The sequence below is a fragment of the Falco naumanni genome, chromosome 10 (genome assembly GCF_017639655.2).
Source record: "Falco naumanni isolate bFalNau1 chromosome 10, bFalNau1.pat, whole genome shotgun sequence".
NCBI classification, from domain to species: Eukaryota; Metazoa; Chordata; class Aves; order Falconiformes; family Falconidae; genus Falco; species Falco naumanni.
The window spans coordinates 8,211,569-8,232,205 of NC_054063.1; the positions used below are offsets into that span (position 1 = coordinate 8,211,569).

The 20,637-nt window shown below is 43.6% G+C and overlaps 1 protein-coding gene across 2 annotated transcripts in view; it reads right to left on the reverse strand.

Moving 5' to 3' along the window:
* Nucleotides 1-444: 444 nt before the first annotated feature.
* Nucleotides 445-20,637, reverse strand: part of SCUBE2 (signal peptide, CUB domain and EGF like domain containing 2) — a 39,426-nt gene continuing 19,233 nt past the window's right edge. Inside the window, exons 12-21 of one of the 2 annotated variants that reach the window (XM_040609245.1) lie at nt 20,030-20,116; nt 19,231-19,335; nt 17,867-18,022; nt 17,308-17,511; nt 7,234-7,401; nt 4,460-4,621; nt 3,089-3,286; nt 2,756-2,908; nt 1,594-1,673; nt 445-771 (exon numbers count right to left, since the gene is read on the reverse strand). In XM_040609245.1, the coding sequence (XP_040465179.1) occupies nt 619-771; nt 1,594-1,673; nt 2,756-2,908; nt 3,089-3,286; nt 4,460-4,621; nt 7,234-7,401; nt 17,308-17,511; nt 17,867-18,022; nt 19,231-19,335; nt 20,030-20,116 (1,466 nt within the window). In that variant the 3' untranslated portion in view covers nt 445-618. The remainder of the gene's footprint in view (nt 772-1,593; nt 1,674-2,755; nt 2,909-3,088; nt 3,287-4,459; nt 4,622-7,233; nt 7,402-17,307; nt 17,512-17,866; nt 18,023-19,230; nt 19,336-20,029; nt 20,117-20,637) is intronic. The other variant, XM_040609246.1, reaches the window with a different exon arrangement.

Sequence of the window (20,637 nt, forward strand, 5' to 3'; positions counted from 1 at the left end):
CCAGAGCGTTCAAGCTTGTATTCAACCCTTTGCTTATTCCTCCATATGCCTCATACAACATAAAGTTCAGAGAAAACTTACACCTTGTGCAATTTTTGGACTCACTGGTTTGGACTAAAACTGTTTCAATCTTAGCTCTGAATTTCCTGCATAGCAAAAGGTAAGAGAGACATCAATCTTGTTCTCACTTTCAGCAAGACCAAACATGAACCCAGCCTTGTTGAGGTAACGTGCATTAATGGCAGCCCAGAGTTTGTCCCAAACCACACTACTTAGCCTGTCTATCCTCGTTAGCTTTTAGAGTAACTGATGAAGCAACAGGGCAGAGCTCTACAAACTTCTGCTTGGCACCATTCAGTTACAGAAATTATGGGTAGTCTCTAATTCAGAGACCCATGAAGTATCCTTGGTACCCAAAAGGTATTATCTGGAAAGGAATCAAAATTTTGTTCGCCAAAATATTTATATTAGCTGAGAAAGCCAAACTCTGCCAAGAATGGAGCTGGCAAGCTTCCCTGGAGTTTCTCTGCCAGTGTGTAAAACACAGAAAGCAGCCCCACCTACCACAACCCCTCCGTGCATGCCCAGGGCTGGTTCGTTTTTGAAGTACAGTGCCAACTATTTGTAAGGCCTCAAAAATCTGGAAACTTTAGAGCGCAGCAGCCGAATGAAGGACCTTGGGAACATCTCTCTTGACTCTTGGGCTGTGTACTTGAAGTAGTTTTGTGGATGTGCCAACACGTCAAACAACGCTTTTATCAGTTTCTTGTCCTAGAAGGAGGAAAGCAGATTTTTCAGTAATTGCACAGAGGGGTAAGGGTCAGTACAACCAAGCTTAATGACTGATGAACTCATAAAAGATGATGGGCGTTTTGTTTTTCAAGTACTAATGTTTCAGGAGCTCAGAAACTAGTGGAGCAAGGCTGACATTCAGGCCCCAGGGAAGTCACTTGAGTTTCACTTCTGTCATCAGTGGCACCAGGACTTCTCCCCTCCTCATACTTGCAAATGCAGCAAACACGGGGGAGAAAGAAAAAGGAAAACACAAAAAAAAAACAAAAAACAAAACCAACAGCAACCCAAACCCAAAACAAAACACAAAGCTGGATCTGATATCCAGCAAAAGAAAGGTTTACTTGGGATGACAGCCATTCAGTCTGCCCATGCAACTGTCCCCTAACCCAGGTCAGAGAAGGGAAATCCACAATGAGATTTTTTTTTTTTGCCCAGGGAGCAGAAGCCCATGCTATGCTACAGGCTACAAGTAGTGGCACCAAGTGCTTCTCCTACAGATTAAATCCCACATCCCTCATTTTGCTCCACTGGTTCCTCCACAGCCTGCCTGAGGCTCAAGAGGCTATCTTCACCACAGATTTCACTAGCAGGTCCGATCCACCTTTAATCCCCCTGGACAAGGGGTCTCATTTCTACTGCTCTGCATGATCAGGGTGTGGTGATTCACCCCACTACCCTGAAGCAGCAAGTGTCTAGTGAACCAAGGAACAGATCCAAAGCAGAGCAGGAAGCAACCTCACTGGCACAAAACAGAATCATTTTCAATCAAAACCAACACATTTAGTGGAAGGAATATACCTTAAGTATCTCTTGATGGTTTTCAGATGCATAAAGTCTGCCATCCCGAACAATGTCTTCTATTAGTTCTTGGTAGTCCTCTACGGGGAATGCACAAGAGAGCAATTTGCAGGGTCACTTCACTTAAAACTCAATACCTCCCTCGGTTGCACATGTAAGCCCCACTCCCAGAAAAACCAGTGGCCCTCATATTAGCAGTCCAAAAATATTCCAAATGCTCTTCTGTAAAGAAGCTACAAATACTGTTTACTAAGAAAACAGTGTGTTCTGTCGAGCTGCTCAGCACCAATCTGTCAAAAGCAAAAGAAATCATAATGCACGTAGGACTGGGTGCACACCGTAACCAAGCAGCCGGCTTCAAACCAGCTGCGCTGCAGAAACTGTAAATACCCACAACCTGTTACTGACTTTTTTTCTCCAGTAAGAAAGAAAAAAAAGAGAAGAGGAAGCTTTCTCAAAAGGCAACCCCCCTGGTTAATCAAAACTTGAAACGCTTCAGAAGAAGAGGTCTCCCCTGAAAAACTAATTTTCCACTGTTGATGAAACGCTGCAGAGCGGGGCGAGGATGGCTCCTTCACAATCAATCCAGCATGAACAGAAAGAAGCCGTTACCATTTTGACATTGCTTATGCTGAAGCCCAAAGCCTCAGCTCCAGTTTCACTCCTGGTGACTCTGACAAGGACAGGGTGAAACTCTTGCTCCCTCAAGCTTCTTTTCAATATAGGTATTTTGCTACCTGATATTAGATCACAGGTGGTAGCAGCAACACAATAAATCAGAGGCACTTGGGCTCTCCCCAGTTCCTAACTAGGGGCAGTCCGCTGGCACCTGAAGAAACCCAGAACTGGGAAGGCACAAAAATGCACAAGCCCTAGATTCTGGTTCTGAGCTCCGCGTTTTGCAGGTCGGAGCCCAGAATCCCAGCTCTTTGTTACGTCTGTTGGAAGACTGGAAATATGGTGGCATTTAAGATGGCCATGCAATGCAGAATTCCTTAAATTAGCTTTAAAAGAAAAAAAGCCACTGGAAGTAGTCTCATAGCGACACTGCTGAGAGCGCGGGGTTACCCTGCTGCTTCGCAGGGTCAAGGAGCCCGCAAGGAGTTCTGCAGTGCTGCAGCTGCACTAGTCCATACGGGCCCAGCTGCTCACAGCCACTTACCATCATACGTTACATAAGGAACTTGGAATCCTTTGGCACTGTTCCCTTCGTTCGACTTGAACTGGATCCACAGCTTCTTAGACCTCGAAGTGAAAGCTATAGGGCGTTCGTAGGTTTGGCAGGTTTCATACGTGGTCACTGAGTTGGAAGAAGCTTTCAAAGAAAACACACAACAGGCAGTTACCTGACAATCTGTCATTTAAAGAAATTTTTACTCTTAAGTAGAGGCCGGCCAGGCTACATTTAGTTTACGTAAAACAGCAATGCACATGAGAAACCTGTGCTGCACACCAAGATAGATACCGTATGCCTCAGTAGATATTTCAGACTTACAGCTTTTTCGCATCACCAGGTAGTCTCCGCATTCATCTTCTATGGGTAGAAATATTTCTGGAACCACAATCAGAATACGGCGCTTTGGCGGTGGGTTAATATTCCAGGTGCACTCAGTGTTTGCAGGATAGTCCCCAGGGTAGTTTGGTGATTCAATATATCCAGTGTAATCTCCTAGCTCACCTCCACACTGCCTATCTGAAAAAGCAATACAGTAGGCAAGGCTAGGCAGCGAGGTCACCGGCAGCTCTCTGCCGTCACCGTCAGAACAGCACACGGGTGAGACACACAAACTTCTCTGTTCGCATCTGAGGCAGGTACACTTCCCTTTGCCAGCTTCACTGCACACTGCTGCTTGCTTCTGCCTGAAGCAACGTTGAGACATAAAAATACCGACTAGCTCCAGTTAACAGAGCAGGGGCTATCGACCAAGTCACAGCCCAGCAGCAAGGCAGTTGTAAGAGGAGACAGAAATGGTAGAGCAAGGATGCTCCACGTACTTACACCAGACAGAACGTGTTTACAGAAGTATCAGCTGAAGTTTAACCCTAGTCTGAGTCGCTCTGCTCGGGCACCACGCCTGCAGCAGCACCGAACAGGCAGTACAGCCAGCCCTCCCTATGCACAGATCAGCACCGCGGGCAGTAAGAGAGGGTGAACTCCGGTGCAGGATGCTTTGCCTGCGCTGCCAGCCGGGCACTGCAGCACTGTAACAGTGATGTACCAGTGTGACGTGCCCAGGGAATGGATTCTTTAAGTGAGAGACATGCAGCTCCCAGGAAAATATGTCATGTAGGTATGTGTATGTATACGTCTGCGTGTACATAAGCGTCTCCAGAGATTCTTCTGAAGAGTCGCCTCTCTGCCCTCCACTTTCCCTCTTTAGTTTACCCTCAGCTTCTCACGCTACAGCTACCATAATCTAGAACAGTGGTTCTCTTTGTAATAGCCTCTTTCAAAGGCTGTTATTAAGAAGAAATGGTTACTAGAGCTATTGAGTTTTGTGAGCCAACTTCCATTTCTTTTAATAGAAGGGAAAGAAATCAGGGTGCCAAGAACACGAGCTTTGCTATATCATGGGGGACAAGATTTAACAGCAAGACCCAGAGTGACCCAGCACCAACTGGCAAGACACAATCACCACTTACCTTAACAAGAATGATGGAACCAGTCTGTAAAATGGGCTCTCACGGACCTCAGTAAGCCGTGTGGGATGAGATGCAGGCAGGCAGCAAAAGAGACGCAATACCACTGCCCTTTCTCCAGGCTCCCTGGAGCAAAGCTAAATTTTGCCCTTAGGGCCACTCTGAACCTTAATGGGCCAGTTTTTTTATTTGTAAGAGATCATCAAAACCATCTTAATATACTTACTTTTGCACTGTGTTATATTTGTTGACCCATCAAAATCAGTAGTGGTGTTTCCAGGGCATGAAATACAGTAATTTTGTCCAAACTCAGGCTGGTATGTCCCAACTGTGCAGCGAATACACCGATGAGTTGTGGTATTATAAAAATGGCCAGGTGAGCACTGAACTGGACAGTAATTAAATACATAGCATGGTTAAAGAAGTGGCAATAGCACATTAGAATGTGATTTTATACATTTTTATAGGACTTTGTACAATTTCAGTAACTGAAATGCCATATTCATAAACTACAAGGGTAATAAAGCAGAACTAACTGAACAGATTTTAGTTTATCAGGTCACTTTGTGCAAGTTCAGAAGTCCCAAACATAACACTATAGAGCAGTTCTGTGTGGAAGCAGTAACAAAAGATATTGGGGGGCAAGTATAACCACCATGAATTTGTAAGCAGGCTACCAGGTAGAACAGTGTGTTACCAAATGGTCTAGACACTGACATTTGACTCTGAAGATGAACTGTAGGTGGAAATACTAAAAACTGTTTTTCTTTGCCAGCTCGTGCCAAGCAGCCTGTGCAGTGCTGCTGCACCCCAGTATATCCCTGTGATCAGCTCACCACAAGCAGAGGTGAAAGACTTTGGCCTTCTACAAGTGTCACACTGCAACAATATTAGTGACTGAACTGGTACGTTGCCTTCTCTCATGATCACACCTTGTCTTGCAACAACAGATGATGACTCAGGGCACAGCCACCTCCACCAGATCTGCTGCTACATTATCTCATGATGTCATGCAAATCATCATGTTAGCTACACACATCAACTATAGCCTTCCCAGGGCTTGCTGGGGATACCTCCTGCATCACCAAAGTGAGATCCCATTCTGACACACACACTCTTTCATAAACGTTAACAGATCTTACAGAAGTTTTAGACATGAGATAGACATAGGGGAAAAATCCTTCCTAGCACACTCACAACTTTTTTTCTAGGTCCCTGCATACAGACAGGAAGATTTCCTTCTCTAGTTACAATCTGAGGATACAGCACCCCAAACATCTTTGCTTACATCTCTGATATGCTTCTTCTAATTTGATTTTGCTTAGCTATTCTGCATCTGCACCTATACCCATCACCATCTGTACTGAAACCTGACAGGAAGCAGTCAAGAGCATCAGCCATGTATTAACTTTGCTTTTAACTCCATCACCACCTTGCTTCTTTATCCTTGCGGCACTGAAAAAAAATAATCAAAATAAAATCTTTTCCTATTCCTTTTACCTCATTTGGCAAGTTTACCTTTCTCAGCTCAACATCAAAATAATATACTACCTTGCTTTTCAAATGTACTTTTCTGTGCTGCACCAGTCCCATTTTTAAGGTACTTTTACTCACAAATAACTCTAGTCTTGTCGAGCTTTGTAAGCTAGCTCAGCCTGCAGTCCCTCCCTACACGCTCCACCCTCCAACGCAAATGCTTCAGATACAAGTTCCAAATAGTTCTTACATCTGTCATTCCGTGTCTCATGTGGCCTCTTTCACATGCAAATCCCTGAGCTCTTCATTCCAGTTAATACAAAAAATTCCTTTAATCGCCACTCTAATTTAAAAACTGAACCTCATTTATAGACCTGTTTTTGTTTAGGTTAAATAAAAGTGAAATCAGTTCCTCTTATCATGATCCAAGGTTTTTAACGTGTTTTTTTTAGTGCTTTAACTTTGCAAAATTAGGTATTAAACAACAGCATCTGTGGATTTAGTGATTCTTCACTGAAGAAATCTATTAGCTATCACATTATTGCCAGTAATATTAATTCTTCAACCATACTGCAAAATTCTTCTATCATGTTGCAATTCTCAATAGTAAACATATCTTAACTGACACTAGAGAAATCTCTTAATCCAAACCACTACCAAATGTTTGCATCAAGACCTTATTTCTACCCCTTATTTCTGCTCTATGGGAGATTTTCTATTAACACTTTTTCTTCAGGTGATTTTGGTGTAAGTGATGGTTTTTTACCCATGCTTTAAGACATTGAGCAAATCATTATACTGATTAACATTTCATCTCTCTCCATGGACACACAATTTTATCAGCATTTTCAAAGACAACTTCGTAGCTGTCTTTCACCTTTTTACATTTTAGATAACTAAGATGCTAACAAAACGCCTTCTTTTTTAAAGACGTGATCCCCACCTGATTTTCACTGCTGTGAGGAAAACCTGGGGAGCTGACTGCAAGTCAGCTCACTGTGATCAGATGTAGAGTGCTCTCTGAGGTACTGCAGGGCTAAGCTGAATGCTAGCTTTTTGGATATATCCCAAAGCATCCAAGCCACTTTCCCATTATGAAAGTGAAGAAACTATTTTCTGACTTATCCTACAGGACTGCAATTCCCTCCTTCACAATTTCATGTTGCTGCTGTGCTCAAACCCCAAATGTCAGTAAGGCATACTAGTCTGGATTGTTTTTTCTGAGACTTTTTTTTTTTTTTCTTCCTGCTGTTCCTCTATATGACTTTTCACACATCAGCAACTTCACTGACCAACTTTCAGGTATCTCCCAACCCCTTAAGTCTTGCATAAAAATCACTCATAGAAAGAACTGAAGCTTTATTGAGTTTTCCTGCAGCCAGCCCAGGCCAGCCAACTATGAGACCCCTGGAAGGATTGATCCCAAAAAGGAGAATGACCCTTCTTTGAATGACCCACTTGTAGCAGTTAGCAGTTACTTTTGCCTCGGAGCAACGCAGTTCATCAAATAAACGCTGACCTTACCTTTGGTCTCACAGTCCTGAAACAAGGATGCACTGCTATGCCTTGTTGTTAGACCTCCTCCGCAGGGAAAGCAGGATACTCTCCCAGCTTCAGGCTGGTATGTTCCAAGGGGACAGGGTAGGCAGGGTTTGAAGCCATCAGGAGAATATTCACCTGGTGAGCACTGATCTGGGAGAGGAAGAACACACTTGCTTCAACCTGTACGTTATAGGCGAAGGTAAGTCAGTGAGCCTGCACGGGACCTGAAACCCCGTGGTGAAACTGCTTTCCTCTTCGCTTGGGAAGTGGGAGCCAGAGTTCAGGATGGCAACTGATAGATGCAATGTGCCCTGTAAAACTGAAATAGACACTGACAACTTCTGGAGCTTCTTTGGAAACGGATTTCACATTTTGTCACAAGGCTACGCTGGACACGAGACCTGTCCAGTATCTCCTGTCATTCTGTACAATGCAATTATATAGTGATTATCTCCTCCTTATAGCTAAAGGCTCTCAGACTCCTCCCAAATGAAGTAATTTAGCGCTGAGCCTAAGATGCCAAAAATGTACATCCAGATAGGTATTTCAATCTTAATATTATTGAATATTCATACTTCATAACCACTGGCATTACTGAAGTGTGTGAAAACCTCAAGCATAACAACTAATCGCGCAAATTCACTGAACTGAACATCATGCATGCCTCAAAGACTTTTAAAGCAGAAAGATTCTTGCCATTCCTCTGATAATGGATTATCTGTGCACTGGATTGCTGTGTTCTGTATGGTGCATAGATAGCACTAACCGACTGATTTTACTTAAACACACACCTCAATATTATCTAACAAGCCCAGCAATATTTATCGGTATCTCTGAAAAATTCTGGTTTTCAAACCTTTCACAAAAGTATTGGCTTCAGTGCCAGTATTTAATAATTACCCTGCTCTGGAAAGGCACAAAACACTGTTGCAGTTGTTCAGCTGTGCTGAAGAATTCTGTCCTTTTAAAGACCTGTTACGATAATAAACTGCTAGTTTTCGTTTATAGCGCCAATAAATCACTCAGTGAATAGCTGTTTTGTTAGGAAGTTAAATTGGCCTTGGCTTCGTTTCAGGATATATGACTAACAACAAGCAGGGCATTAACTACTGGTCATGATCAATGATGAAGAGTTTTGTTTATGGCCGATACACTGAGTGGAATAGTGAGTGTTCCTCCTTAGCTTAAAAATAAAATACAGCAGGTTAAGCAATGCTCTGTAGCTTATCAGTGCAAGCTAGTAAAGAAGTCTTAGGTCTTGGTTCTAACTTTTGCCGCCACATGTTACTTCTGCTCTCATAAGGACACACATTCATTTGCTCCCACACTTCTCAAGTCTTTCTTCATTTTATAAACATTCCTATGGAACAGCCATCTCTGTGCTCTTGTGCAACTCAACAAACAAGACTGAATGAAGGCTTTCATTGCAAGGCTCCTAATAAGGTAAGGAAAGAGCACTATTTACAATTCCGTGACAAGGAAAGACAATCAAGGTTAGTAAAGGTGATTCTGAGAAGTGGCTACTGACTTCAGAAACCCAGAAGCACCAGAAAAACCACTGCGAATCTCCTTCCCTCAATCTCCTTCCCTCAAAAAACTCCATGGCTCTATGAGAAAGCAATGCTCTGAGTGGCCTCACTGGAGACCATCTGCTCTCTGCTATCCCCTTAACCTGTCTTTTTCCCTTCATTCTAATCATACGTCAAGTTTGGGGTGCTCTGCTTTTTTTGCAGAGAGTGTGTGTGTGTGTGTGTGTCTGTATTGTTTTTGTTTTGAACAGAATACTACTTTATACTGGCGCATGTAAAACCATACAAATTCCACCTTAAAACTTCACTTCAGGTTTCCTGAACTTGCTCAGTCCAGCATAACGCCAGGTCAGCTAACAGAGCTCAAAGGGAGCCTGTCCCAGGCAGGAACCAAACCCACCACCGATGTGGGAACGTTACATTTGAGAACTTATCCTATCAGATCTCTCTTGACAACTTTATCTTCTGCACACTCTTTGCCTCGAAACCACATGTTGTACAACTGTAGAGCTCCCTGTGGAATAAAACCAAGTTAAAATCTTCCAGGGTTATTTAGCAAAGTGCCTAACTTTTGTGAACTAGCTTGGAGAGAGGCAAGGCGAGAGGACAGAGGACAGGATGACCCAACACGGAGAGAAAGCCATGTTAACGACTACCCAGCATTTTCAGTGCAGACTGCTGCTTAGAAATACCTGTCTGGGAATTACAGAATGACTTGGGTTGGAAAGGACTTTAAAGATCAGCTAGCCCCAACCCCCTGCCATGGGCAGGGACACCTCCCACCAGCCCAAGTTGCCCCCAGCCCCGTCCAGCCTGGCCTGGGACACCACCAGGGATGGAGCACCCACAGCTGCTCTGGGCAGCCTGGGCCGGTGTCTCGCTACTCTCACAGTGAATAATTTCCTCCTAGTATCTAATCGAAACCTGCCCCCTTTCAGCTTAAAGCCACCACCCCTTGTCCTATGACTATCTGCCATTATAAAACATCCCTCTCCAGCTTCCTTGGAGCCCCCTTTTAGGTGCTGGAAGGCGGCTGTAAGGTCTCCTCAGAGTCTTCTCCAGGCTGAGCAACCCCAGCTCTCTCATAGGAGTCTTCATAGAAGAGGCGCTCCAGCCCTGTGGTCACCTTCGTGGCCCTCCTCTGGACTTGCTCATACAGGTCCACGTCCTTCTTATGTTGGGGCCCCAGAGCTGAACACAGCTCTCCAGGCGTGGGTGTCTCACCAGAGCGGAGGGGGACAATCACCTCCCTCACTCTGCTGGCCTCGCTTCTTTCGACGCAGCCCAGGATAGGGCTGGCTTTCTGGGCTGCCAGCGCGCATTGCTGGGTCACATCGAGCTTCTCACCCACCGACAGCCCCAAGTCCTTCTCCTCAGGGCTGCTCTCAGGCCATCCTCTGCCCAGCCTGTGTTTGTGCCAGGGTTTGCCCAGACCCACGTGCAGGACCTTGCACTTGGCCCTATTGAACTCCATGGGGTTTGCACGGGCCCACCTCTCCGGCCTGTCAAGGTCCCTCTGGATGGCATCCCTTCCCTCCAGCGTGTCAGCTCCACCACTCAGCTTGGTGTCATTGGCAAACTTGCTGAGGGTGCCTCAACCCCAGCGTCCATGACACCGACAAAGATGTTAAACAGCACTGGTCCCAGAACCGACCCCTGAGGAATGGCACTCATCACCTGTCTCCACTTGGACATTGAGCCATTGACCACAACTGAGTGCAACTATCCAGCCAACTCCTTATCCACCGAGCAGTCCATCCACTGAATCCATGTCTCTCCGGTTTAGAGACAAGAATGTACTTCGGGACAGGGTCAAATGCTTTGCCCAAGTCCAGGTAGATGACACCCATCACTTTTTCCTCATCCCCCAACACTGTAACCCTGTTGTAGAAGGCCACCAGATTTGTCAGGCACGATTTGCCCTTAGTGAAGCCATGCTGGCTGTCACCAACCATCTCCTTATTTTCCATGTGCCTTAGCACAGTTTCCAGGAGGATCTGCTCCATGATCTTGCTGGGCACAGTGGTGAGACTGACCAGCCTCTAGTTACCTGGGTCTTCCTTATTTCCCTTTTTAAAAATGGGGTTTATATTTCCCCTTTTCCAGTTCAGCAGGAAATTCACCAGATTGCCACAACTTCTCAAATATGCTGGATAGTGGCTTATGCACTTCATCAGCCAGTTCCCTCAGGACCTGTGGATGTACCTCATCAGGTCCCATGGACTTGTGCACCTTCAGGTTCCTTAGATGATCTCGAACCTGATCCTCTCCTACAGCGGGCGGTTCTTCACTCTCCCAGTCCCTGCCTTTGTCTTCTGTGACTTGGGTGGCGTGGCTGGAGCACTTCCCACTGAAGACTGAGGCAAAAATGTCATTGAATAGCTCAGCCTTCTCCACGTCCCAGGTAACCAGGTCTTTCATTTCCTTCTGGAGAGGGCCCACCTTTTCCCTAGTCTTCCTTTTATCATAAACTTACCTATAGAAGCTTTTCTTGTTGCCCTTGACATCCCTGACCAGATTTAACTCTATCAGGGCTTCAGCTTTCCTGACCTGGTCCCTGGCTGCTCGGACAATTTCTCTGTATTCCTCCCAGGCTACCTGTCCTCGCTTCCACCTTCTGTAGCTTCCTCGGCATCTTGCTGGAGACAAGCCAGGCTGGCAGAGGAGTCCAGCTGGACAAGCAATGGGCTTGGTTCTGTGTGCCCATGGGATTTGGGTTCACAGGATAACACCACCCTAGGTGCCCACTCTCTGCTCAGAAATCACATCATTATCAGAGCCCCAGCGTGTAGAGTGGCCTTACAAGACGGCGCAGGCGAGGGGAACGCCAGCTGCTTTTACAACAGAAGTCACTGGTTTATGAACCAGCGTGCCTCCTGGAATTGGAGGGACTAGGCTAGAAGAATACATCTAAGAGTGCTCCACACATATTCACATCTGATGTTACTACATGCAATAATAAGCCTTATTCTCAAGGGTGTTAAGCACCCATGCTCAATTTGACATCAATGAGACCTGAAAAAAGCAAGCAACTCCAGATTATGTTTATAAACTATGTAAAATACAGACTGGAAAAATTAAAGTTTTAAATATTCAACTGCCTAGAAAAATGCATAACCCTATCTTTCCCACCATGACTTCTGAAACACATCAAATCCTTCAAGCCTTTACAGATCCTACATGCATATCAGAAAAGAGGTTAAGACATCCAGATACAGATTTAGCTGTTTACAGTCTAACGAATACTTACTCAATGCAAATATTAAAATTACTCGAAGTGATGCCCAAGCTTTAATGCCTCTTAAATATATCAGTTTCTTCGCATGACTACCTCAAACTAAGCTTTTCAAAGTGGTACAAGCATTCAGAAACCCATTCCCTGTAAACTGCTCCCAGTTCCTCCCCATCTTCCATGCAGAAATGTTCCAACACAGGCCGCCCACCTAACCCCATGGGAGTGCAGAGCAGGGGTAATGAGGAAAGCCTGTTCAGAAGTTTACAGCACTTACCAGGGCCCAATTTAGCATAACAAACAGACTTGGTGTTAGGTTCAACTATAGTAACATTAATTTTAGTGACTTTATGTCGACACAGAAACCGTCCCATGGAAATCCATAGGACTGTGCATGAAATTAGGATGACACAAATGAATCCCCTCTAAGAAAAAACAAACAAACCAAGATGAACAATAAAAAACCAACACAAAAACAAAACAAAAAAAACCTAAAACCCAAGAAACACCTCTAAGAGTTCAAACTTCTCCTGTCATCTGTTTAAATTAAATCAAAAAAGTTTATGAGCTTCATTTCACAAAACTAGAAATGGCACAGTCCCACCTGACACATGCAAAATACCCAGTTGAAACAACATCTGAAGATTTGCAAATAATGGCATTAAATCAGAATTCCAGTGGCTGGCTTTGCTTTTTTTTTTCAGAAACCTGATTGTTTTTCTCCACGTGAACAAAAGAACCAATTGCCTCTAGTAGACTTCATTTCTGAAGCCGCTGTCTTTGTTTGTCTTCAATACACATTAAAAACCCAGTCTTGAGGCTCATGCAGCTGTTTTAAAGAAAAAAAAAAGATACGTGAAAGCTTTTCTGATGCAAAAGCAAGAAGAAAAGGGGGGGGGGGGGGAGAAGAGAGGGGCCCACAAGGAATCAGGATTAACAGTTACAAAGACATTGAAGGGCTCTTCCCCTCTTTTCAACAGTTAGCCTTTCAGCGTTTGCTCCTATAGACAAATGCTGCAGTACCACAGTGGCTGAGAAGGTGAACCTCATAAAGGAGGTCATGATCCACCAATTCACCATTTCCTTAAGAATGATGCCTTGACTTTATAAGGAAAATCACCAACAACTGATGCAAATTGATTCTGAAGTGGCATCCTTTAAGTTATTGTGTTTTAGCGGTTCACAGATTTAGGTCACATGAGATGGTTACACAACCCAAGGATTTATGTCTTAGATCTATGATTGTCAGAGCAAGAACATCAGCAGAAAAATAGCACCCTTTCTCCCATTTGTTAATTAATTTCTTCTTGCCAGTTTTTTATGAAATTCTAAAAAAAAAAAAAAAAGCAACATGCAGTTCTCTGTAACACAACTATTAATTGTAACAACTGCAAAGAAAGGCAACACTTTGCTTTTCTCTTTGAATATCTCTCATACTTTTACAATACTAGTATAATTTTGTCTGAAATGTTAAGATTTTATTTGCATCCCCTTAACTAAGGGGACAAAACCTGATGAATGCTGAGCAATGAAATGCATCAACACTTCCCACACGAGGTAAAGGTGCTCAGCGTTTACATCAGAGCACTGCCTATACCAGTGCTGCTCACGCTTGCTGTTCTCTGAAGTGACAGCTGTTTGGATGAATCCACTTGCGACTACCGTGCAAGCAAAGGCATGCTCACATCTTCTTTTATGCAGCAGTTTCAGGGAATGGTACTTTTCATTGTCTCCTTCCATCTCTCAAAGGATTCATGTATCCAACACAAAAAAATATCAAATAGAACAGGCAAGGTGTACTGTCAACTGATGTTGAATTGTGATACTGATGTGATCAGGGTATGACAGTTTTAAGCAGTGGAAAAGCAGCTAAACTGCTTGTTTCTCCCTCAGTGAGAGTAAGGCAAAAGCGTCTCAATAGATATCAACTTCTCTTTCAGTATGGAGGTTTCTGGTAAATCAGTTTCTGATAAGAAATTGCTAGTACCTGAACAGTTTGGTCTTTGGCTGTTAGATCTGTCTAAAGCCTAGCTCACACTGGAGAAGGAACACTCGTAGCCTGGTTAATGAACGAAACTGCATTCTCCCCAAGACAAATCTCTGGAAGAAGCGTGTAGCATATTTCCAGCATCCTCAGATGGTTGATCCAGTCTTAAAGCACTGTCATTCAAATAAGCATGTTTTTTACCAGAAGATCTACTTCAGTATGGAAAGGTCACACTCCTGCTACGAGAGTCCAGTTCTCTGGGAAGGTCAATGAAGGTTTCATTTTGCTATATGCATTTCCTGTGATATACATTAGTAGAGACCTACTGCTGGTTGCTCCTTGGAAGCCATTCACAAGACTTCATGGAATTAATCAACATCAGCCAGTGTTAAACATGCTTACTCATTGATACAGAGCTCACACAAAACAAGGTAGACAAATGCAACACTTGAACATCTAAAGCATCAGCAAAACCCAGGCAGAACTGTATGTTGAATAAACTGGAAATAAAACACACCACTACCTCTCAGAATTAACAGTTAATTCCCTTTTAGCATCAATAGCTGTTTAAAGAAGAGCAGACACACACATGTAACCATTCAGCTTATTAAGAATGATGAAATATCTTGAAAATCACATCTAATCTGTTCCTGGTGCCTTTCTGGAGCTTATTTTTTCTGTGCTGTGCCCCACTGCAAATAGTACGAGTTAACATGGGAACATCAAGAAGAATACCACCTCACCGACAGCATGAAACCGAACGAAGTTTAGCTTACTGCTGCAACTGCAGGCAGTCACTCAAGACAAAATCTGTCAGAGCAGGAGCTGGACTTTCCTTCTTACACTGCTCAGCTACAACTAATATTTCAGAGAGTGCTGTGCCTGCAGAAGTCTACCACAGGAAGAGGAGCAGTACAAGACTATCTGAATCTATAAAACCGTATCTAACCTAGCCATACTCCAAGTATCTTGTTTTAAAAAGTGTATTTGAAAACAATAAACTGAAACCTGCGCTTCACTCACTATCTGGATCACAGGAGACGTATAAATCCCTGGACTTTGTTCCTTCACTACTTCCTGCTCCTCTGGTCAGACTGAGCAAAATCCCTTTGCCAAATTTCTCTGCCTGTCCAAAGACCACATCTGCCACCTGCACTGAATCCACCCTGCTAACCTGGTATCTTGCTATGGAGTCACTTTCTCCCCAGACTCATTAGCATGTCTAGATGAGCAGGGCCCCAATCCTACCCAGAAGTTCCCAGCAGCTCTGCAAAACAATCAGATGAAAACCAAAGAAAACCCCTCGACTCTCCCACACCCCCCTGAGCTAGCTTCTTCTTCTTCTTCCACACTGCTCCCACTCCATTCTCCTCTCCCCAGTGTATTCCTTTGCTCCTTCTGACTGGCAGCCACAGCAGCAGCTGCCTGGTGCTGCCTTCACCACACACACATGGGGACAATCGGCTTTTTCTAAGGAAATGAGGCGTACCTAACAACACTGCCTCTGGGCGTACTCTTACGCCCCCTCAGCAACCAGTGAACTTTCTGTCCGAGTTCCAGCAATCCGACAAAGGATGCGGAGAGGTTTCAAAGATATTAAGTTTCCGTACATTTAATGTAAATAAGCGAGGAACTTGCCGGTGGAGTAGAGTTCGTCTTAGCACCCCTGCGAGTAAAAGGCTACGGTGCAAGTTCCGTCTCCTGTTAGATCACAGCAGATCTACGCAAGGATATGGTCTGAATACTCCAGCTGAAGAAAGGAAGATTCATTTAGTGATTGCACGAGCAAATCAAACTGTAAGGATGAGACCCACAGGGAATCACATCTTACTAGTTCTACTGCTCCCAGCAGCACCTGTTAAGATGTCCAGAGCAAACTGTGACACCAATTCAGCGACAGAAGAGGCCTGACTTTTACAAGTTGCTCTTTAAAATATTTTTCTTTGTATGCTCAGTGTCTCAGCTTTAACCATGGACAGGCTATTTATGCGCACCATACCAAAGAGTTTTCCAGGCATTCTCCAAAAGACCCCTTTCTCCCTGAACTAGCACAGAAACGTGTGTGAGCTTCTCATTTGTAATGAGACATGAAGCTGGCTCTGCAGCTACCTAAAAAAAAATAAATAAATAAATTTATGCCTCTTTGTTGTTCCAGTTCCTAACTGTAACTCACATTGCTTTCTCTACCTGTAGTATTGTTACCTTACTCATTGCTATTTTTTCCAGATGAGATAATATTGGCTCAAAAGCCATACTGTGCTCTGTATGATGAACTGAGACAGTTTTTCAAAGCCTTCCTTCAGTATCCAACACAACAGCTTGTAAACAACCATGCAGGCTCATCTTGGTGAACTCTCCAAAGTTTTTCAGATTTACTACAATGCTACCAAAAAAAAAAAGAAAACTTACCACTTTTCCCAACAGGATTCCTAAGTAATTCCCTAGTCTGCTCCCTTCCACAGATGTTTTAAACACCACTAATTCATTTTTCTATTCTATGAATCCAAGCTTTTCCAGAGCTAGCAAAACTAGATTGGAAAATCTATTCTTAGACCAAATGGGTTGCTGCTGGAAGATGTACTAATTCAATCTGACAAGCATTTTAAAGGCTTGCTGATTCACAAAACCTTCTACATGCTGCCTACCCTATGCAACCTGAATTGGCGGTCATGCTTGTTAGGTCCCTGTTAAGATAACATCTGACCCCTCTCCTTAACTTTTGTGCTTTGGAAGTATTTATTACAAGCTGCATTATGGTGGTGCCCTCCAGTGCCACAATAATTAAGATTTTTCTCAGCACTGGCCTATAAAACCCCTATTCTTCATGAATTTGAAACTCTGTCACAAAGATTCTCTGGGACTCAGAGCTTAATCAGCAAAGAGAATGTGACTGTATCAAATCATGCTCAGCCTTGTCTTTGGAACAAGAGAGAGATGAAAAGTTCACAACTTCCGAAACAGTGCTGCACTGAATATCAAACGTAGTCTTAAAAAATAACACTGGTGACATCACGGCCATCGGTGCCTGATGCTATTCCCACATTTTCTACCTTTGAGCTTATTGTAGGCTGTGCATCAACTATAACGACGTGCAATGCACTGAGCCCTTGTTCTTACTCTGTAACACAGCTGTTGCCCACCATAAATACACAGAAGGGCACACTTCAGTAGCACAAATAGTAACCCTATCCTCACACGCAGCCTGCCTCTCTCCTGGACAAGCACCCCGTGATCTCCCCAAGCTCACCAGACCTGAGGAAAACAGTAAAACACATGTGATGGTTTGTTCCTAATTCACATTTACTTACCACATCTGCTACCCACATGCATCTGTCCCACGCCACAAGACTGCTGTGGCTCTGATAGCTTGAGAGGCTTTCTGGCCACTTCGTGGTCCACGTCAGAGACGCGAATGCGGAACTGGTCCCTGCTGACTGTCTTCCGTAAGGTTCGAATAGTTTTACGGAATCTCTTCTCAGTCTTTTTCCGAGCACAGCGTACATCACATGTGTCTGAAAAGTATCAAGGGTGAAAGGTGCTATAAGTGACCACACACAAAAATGCACTCAAATCAAAAGACCAATCAATGAAAATCACCGAGAAAGCAACTTCTGTGAACAAGTCTGAAATCCTTAAGGACACACCAGGCTAGAAGAAAATTAATCAGATCACAAGACTTGAATCTCTGTGCAGTTCTTTCAAACTATCCCCATCCCTCACTCTTTCTGAAGCAGTAAAATTCATTTTCAAAACAGGAGATACTTTTTCTTATTATTTTGCATACAGATAGAAATGAAAAAAACAGAGAAATTAAGGAGCAAACAGCAAGAAGCTTCAAACCGCACCTGGGATTACTTTCCAACCAACCTGTTACCTCCTTTCGGCTTGTTTCAAGCTCAAAGTCCGCAGTGATAAAAATTTCTCTAGTCGCTGTCAGTCTACTGAGGGCTCCGTGAACTTTCTTGCCAGAGTTGCATGTTAGGTTTACATAGTGGAAGCTCTCCATTACTGAATTATGTCTCTCTGTACGAACAAAATTAAAGGAAGCAAAAGCTTGGCCAGCTCTGTTATTGAACATTCACGAGTGCTCAGCACACGTTGTCACGAAGGGTTAACTCCACATGCCAGTAAACAGTCTGGCCAGTTTCTCAGCTGGTACACCCCTCCACAGACTCAGACTCCAGTGCACCTACAGGCTGTCAGGCTGAGATTCGGGTACTGCAGCGGCTCTGGGGCACTATTCACAGCTAGGGTGAGAACCTGGCTGCAGCGCCCAGCCTGCTTCCCCAGGATTTGGCTAGCAAGTTCTAATGAATTGCCTTTGCACTGTGCAAAGCATCTTAAAACCAAGCCAGTGTCTGCTCCAGGCAGGCTACTCCAGGGAAAAAAATTACACTCATATGAAGCATGTGAAAAACATGTTAGCTTACTAAATTAAGTAGTGGCTGCGTACACAGGACACTTGGAGACCTCTGTCAAGGTTTCAATGAGTAAATAAGATTCAGTTAAAAAAAACACCCAGAACAAGCTTTGGTAATGGAGCATGTAACTCTTCACTGAGCATCTTAGTGGTTTCTCACTGTTACTCTTCCAAGGACAAACAAATGGACATGCTGATTCACCATATTTTTTAGTGTCTTCTTCCCCCAGCTCTTTTTTTTTTTTTTTTTTTTTAACCGTACTCCTCCTCATTTTCTGCTGACTTTGTAAATGCCCAGGCTATACTTTCTGCATTGTAACAGATGAAAGAGTTGACCTCAGTGTGTCTATCTGGGGCTGTTGAAGTACAAAAGGGAGACAAGAGAAAAGAGAAATAACCCTTTGGCAGTAGAGTCAGCATAGAAGGCCAGGAGATTCTTCACTGAGGCATCAGACAGTAAGGAGCAGGTGAGAAAGCACAGAAAGAATGGATAGAGAGAGAAAGGAAAAGAAGAAGTCAAACACATGAAAAGAAGGTTGATTTTACTGGGAATTTATTGGCAGTGGTACAAACAAAAAAGGAGAAGGCCTTTCCTAGCAAGACTGTAAGGTTGTCACAGGGAAGTCCTGTGATCTGCAATAACTATTGCAATAATTGCGGCTGGGAAGGAGTGTGATTCATGAGGTCAGTGAAGAGCAGAAAGTCTGCAGTCCTATATGCTTTGCTTATGGTGTACTTCATATCTGGAAAACACTCAACAATCCCCTGAGTTATGGCTCTAACCTGCTTACCTGCATTTTTATATTCATACCTGGTATCATCTGTTCCAGACCTCCTTGAAACTTCTCAGTCTTTTTCAAACTACATTTTCCTTCATTTAATTTAAAGGTTACACTTATCTTGATGGCTGAAGTATCTTCAGGAAGAAACAATGACATGTTATTTTGAAAAAGGAATAAAAAATGTAGATAACCCTAATGTCACATCATAATGATGACATTAAAAAAACACGCTGATATAAAGTGAAAAAGCAGTCATGACAGAAAACCTAGAGGTGTCACCTTCTCCTGCTGCGAAGCTGGTTCACAACTGGAATTAGAACCAAGTGTGACAGAATTTTATTTAAAAAATAGAAGAACGAGATCAAGTCCAGATCTGCTATTGTGTAAATCAAATAAAGATTAGTTGAAATCAAAGGAGATACTCCAAACCGGTCCAGAAAGTCTATATAAAATAGCATCTCTTATCTGTTTAGCTTTAAATGCTTTCTAAATTTTATGGTCCAACAGCTCAACATAAACATGCTGTATGTTGCCAACACTGTCTGGTTTGGACATCTAAAAAAAAAGGCATGACCCTCCTGGCCTAGCTGTTTATTTCACTACTGATCTTTTTCTCTTTGATTTTTAAGTCTTAGTTTGAGTGATGATGATGCAGCAGTACAAGGGGATTTTCCTGCTGTAATCATGAACTGCAATCATAAAGAAGAAGGAAAACCAAAGACAGTATAATGGAAAGGGAAACCAGAAAGCCAACAGAAACACCCTTATTTCACAGTTACCTAGTAAAAAAAATCAGTCAAATCATGCAACAGGAAATCTAGTGATTACCCAGCCAGCTGGATGCATTTGTATTCTGCTGCTTTTTCTTAAGCTGAGATGACCTGCCACAGGTGAGGGTGTAGGCATCTTGTGTTCCTAACAGACAGACCAGACAGACAGACAGTAAAGACACAGGCACTATGCACAGACTGAAGACCCCTGTAGTACAAAAGACATTTTTCATCTGTTGATCAGCATCATCACCTTCACCTTTTTCAACAATGTTGTTCATCCTATACTCCACATGAGGGCTTGTCTCTTCCTAAGCAATTTAAAGGGTTGAGGAAGAAAAGCAGCATCCATCCCATAAACACCGGCCAAGTCTGCAAGCTGTGTCCTGTGGGGTGGAGGGGCTGTGCAGGCAAAATCTCAGACCCCACGCAGGGCTGGAATGCCTTCACCCCATTCAGCAGCGGCTCTCAGGGCCAATTAAGGAATGGCCCAGGGAGCACAGAGAATTCTGCCCTGTCCTCCCCAGCTTCAAAAAGACAGTTGTCATGAGAAGGGAATCTGAGAGTAGAGCAGTTATAAAAGACAAGGAAATGGGGGGTTTCTTGGGACACTGGCAGGGATACAGCCCTTTATTATCTATAGTGAAAGAGGAAAGGTCCCTGTTG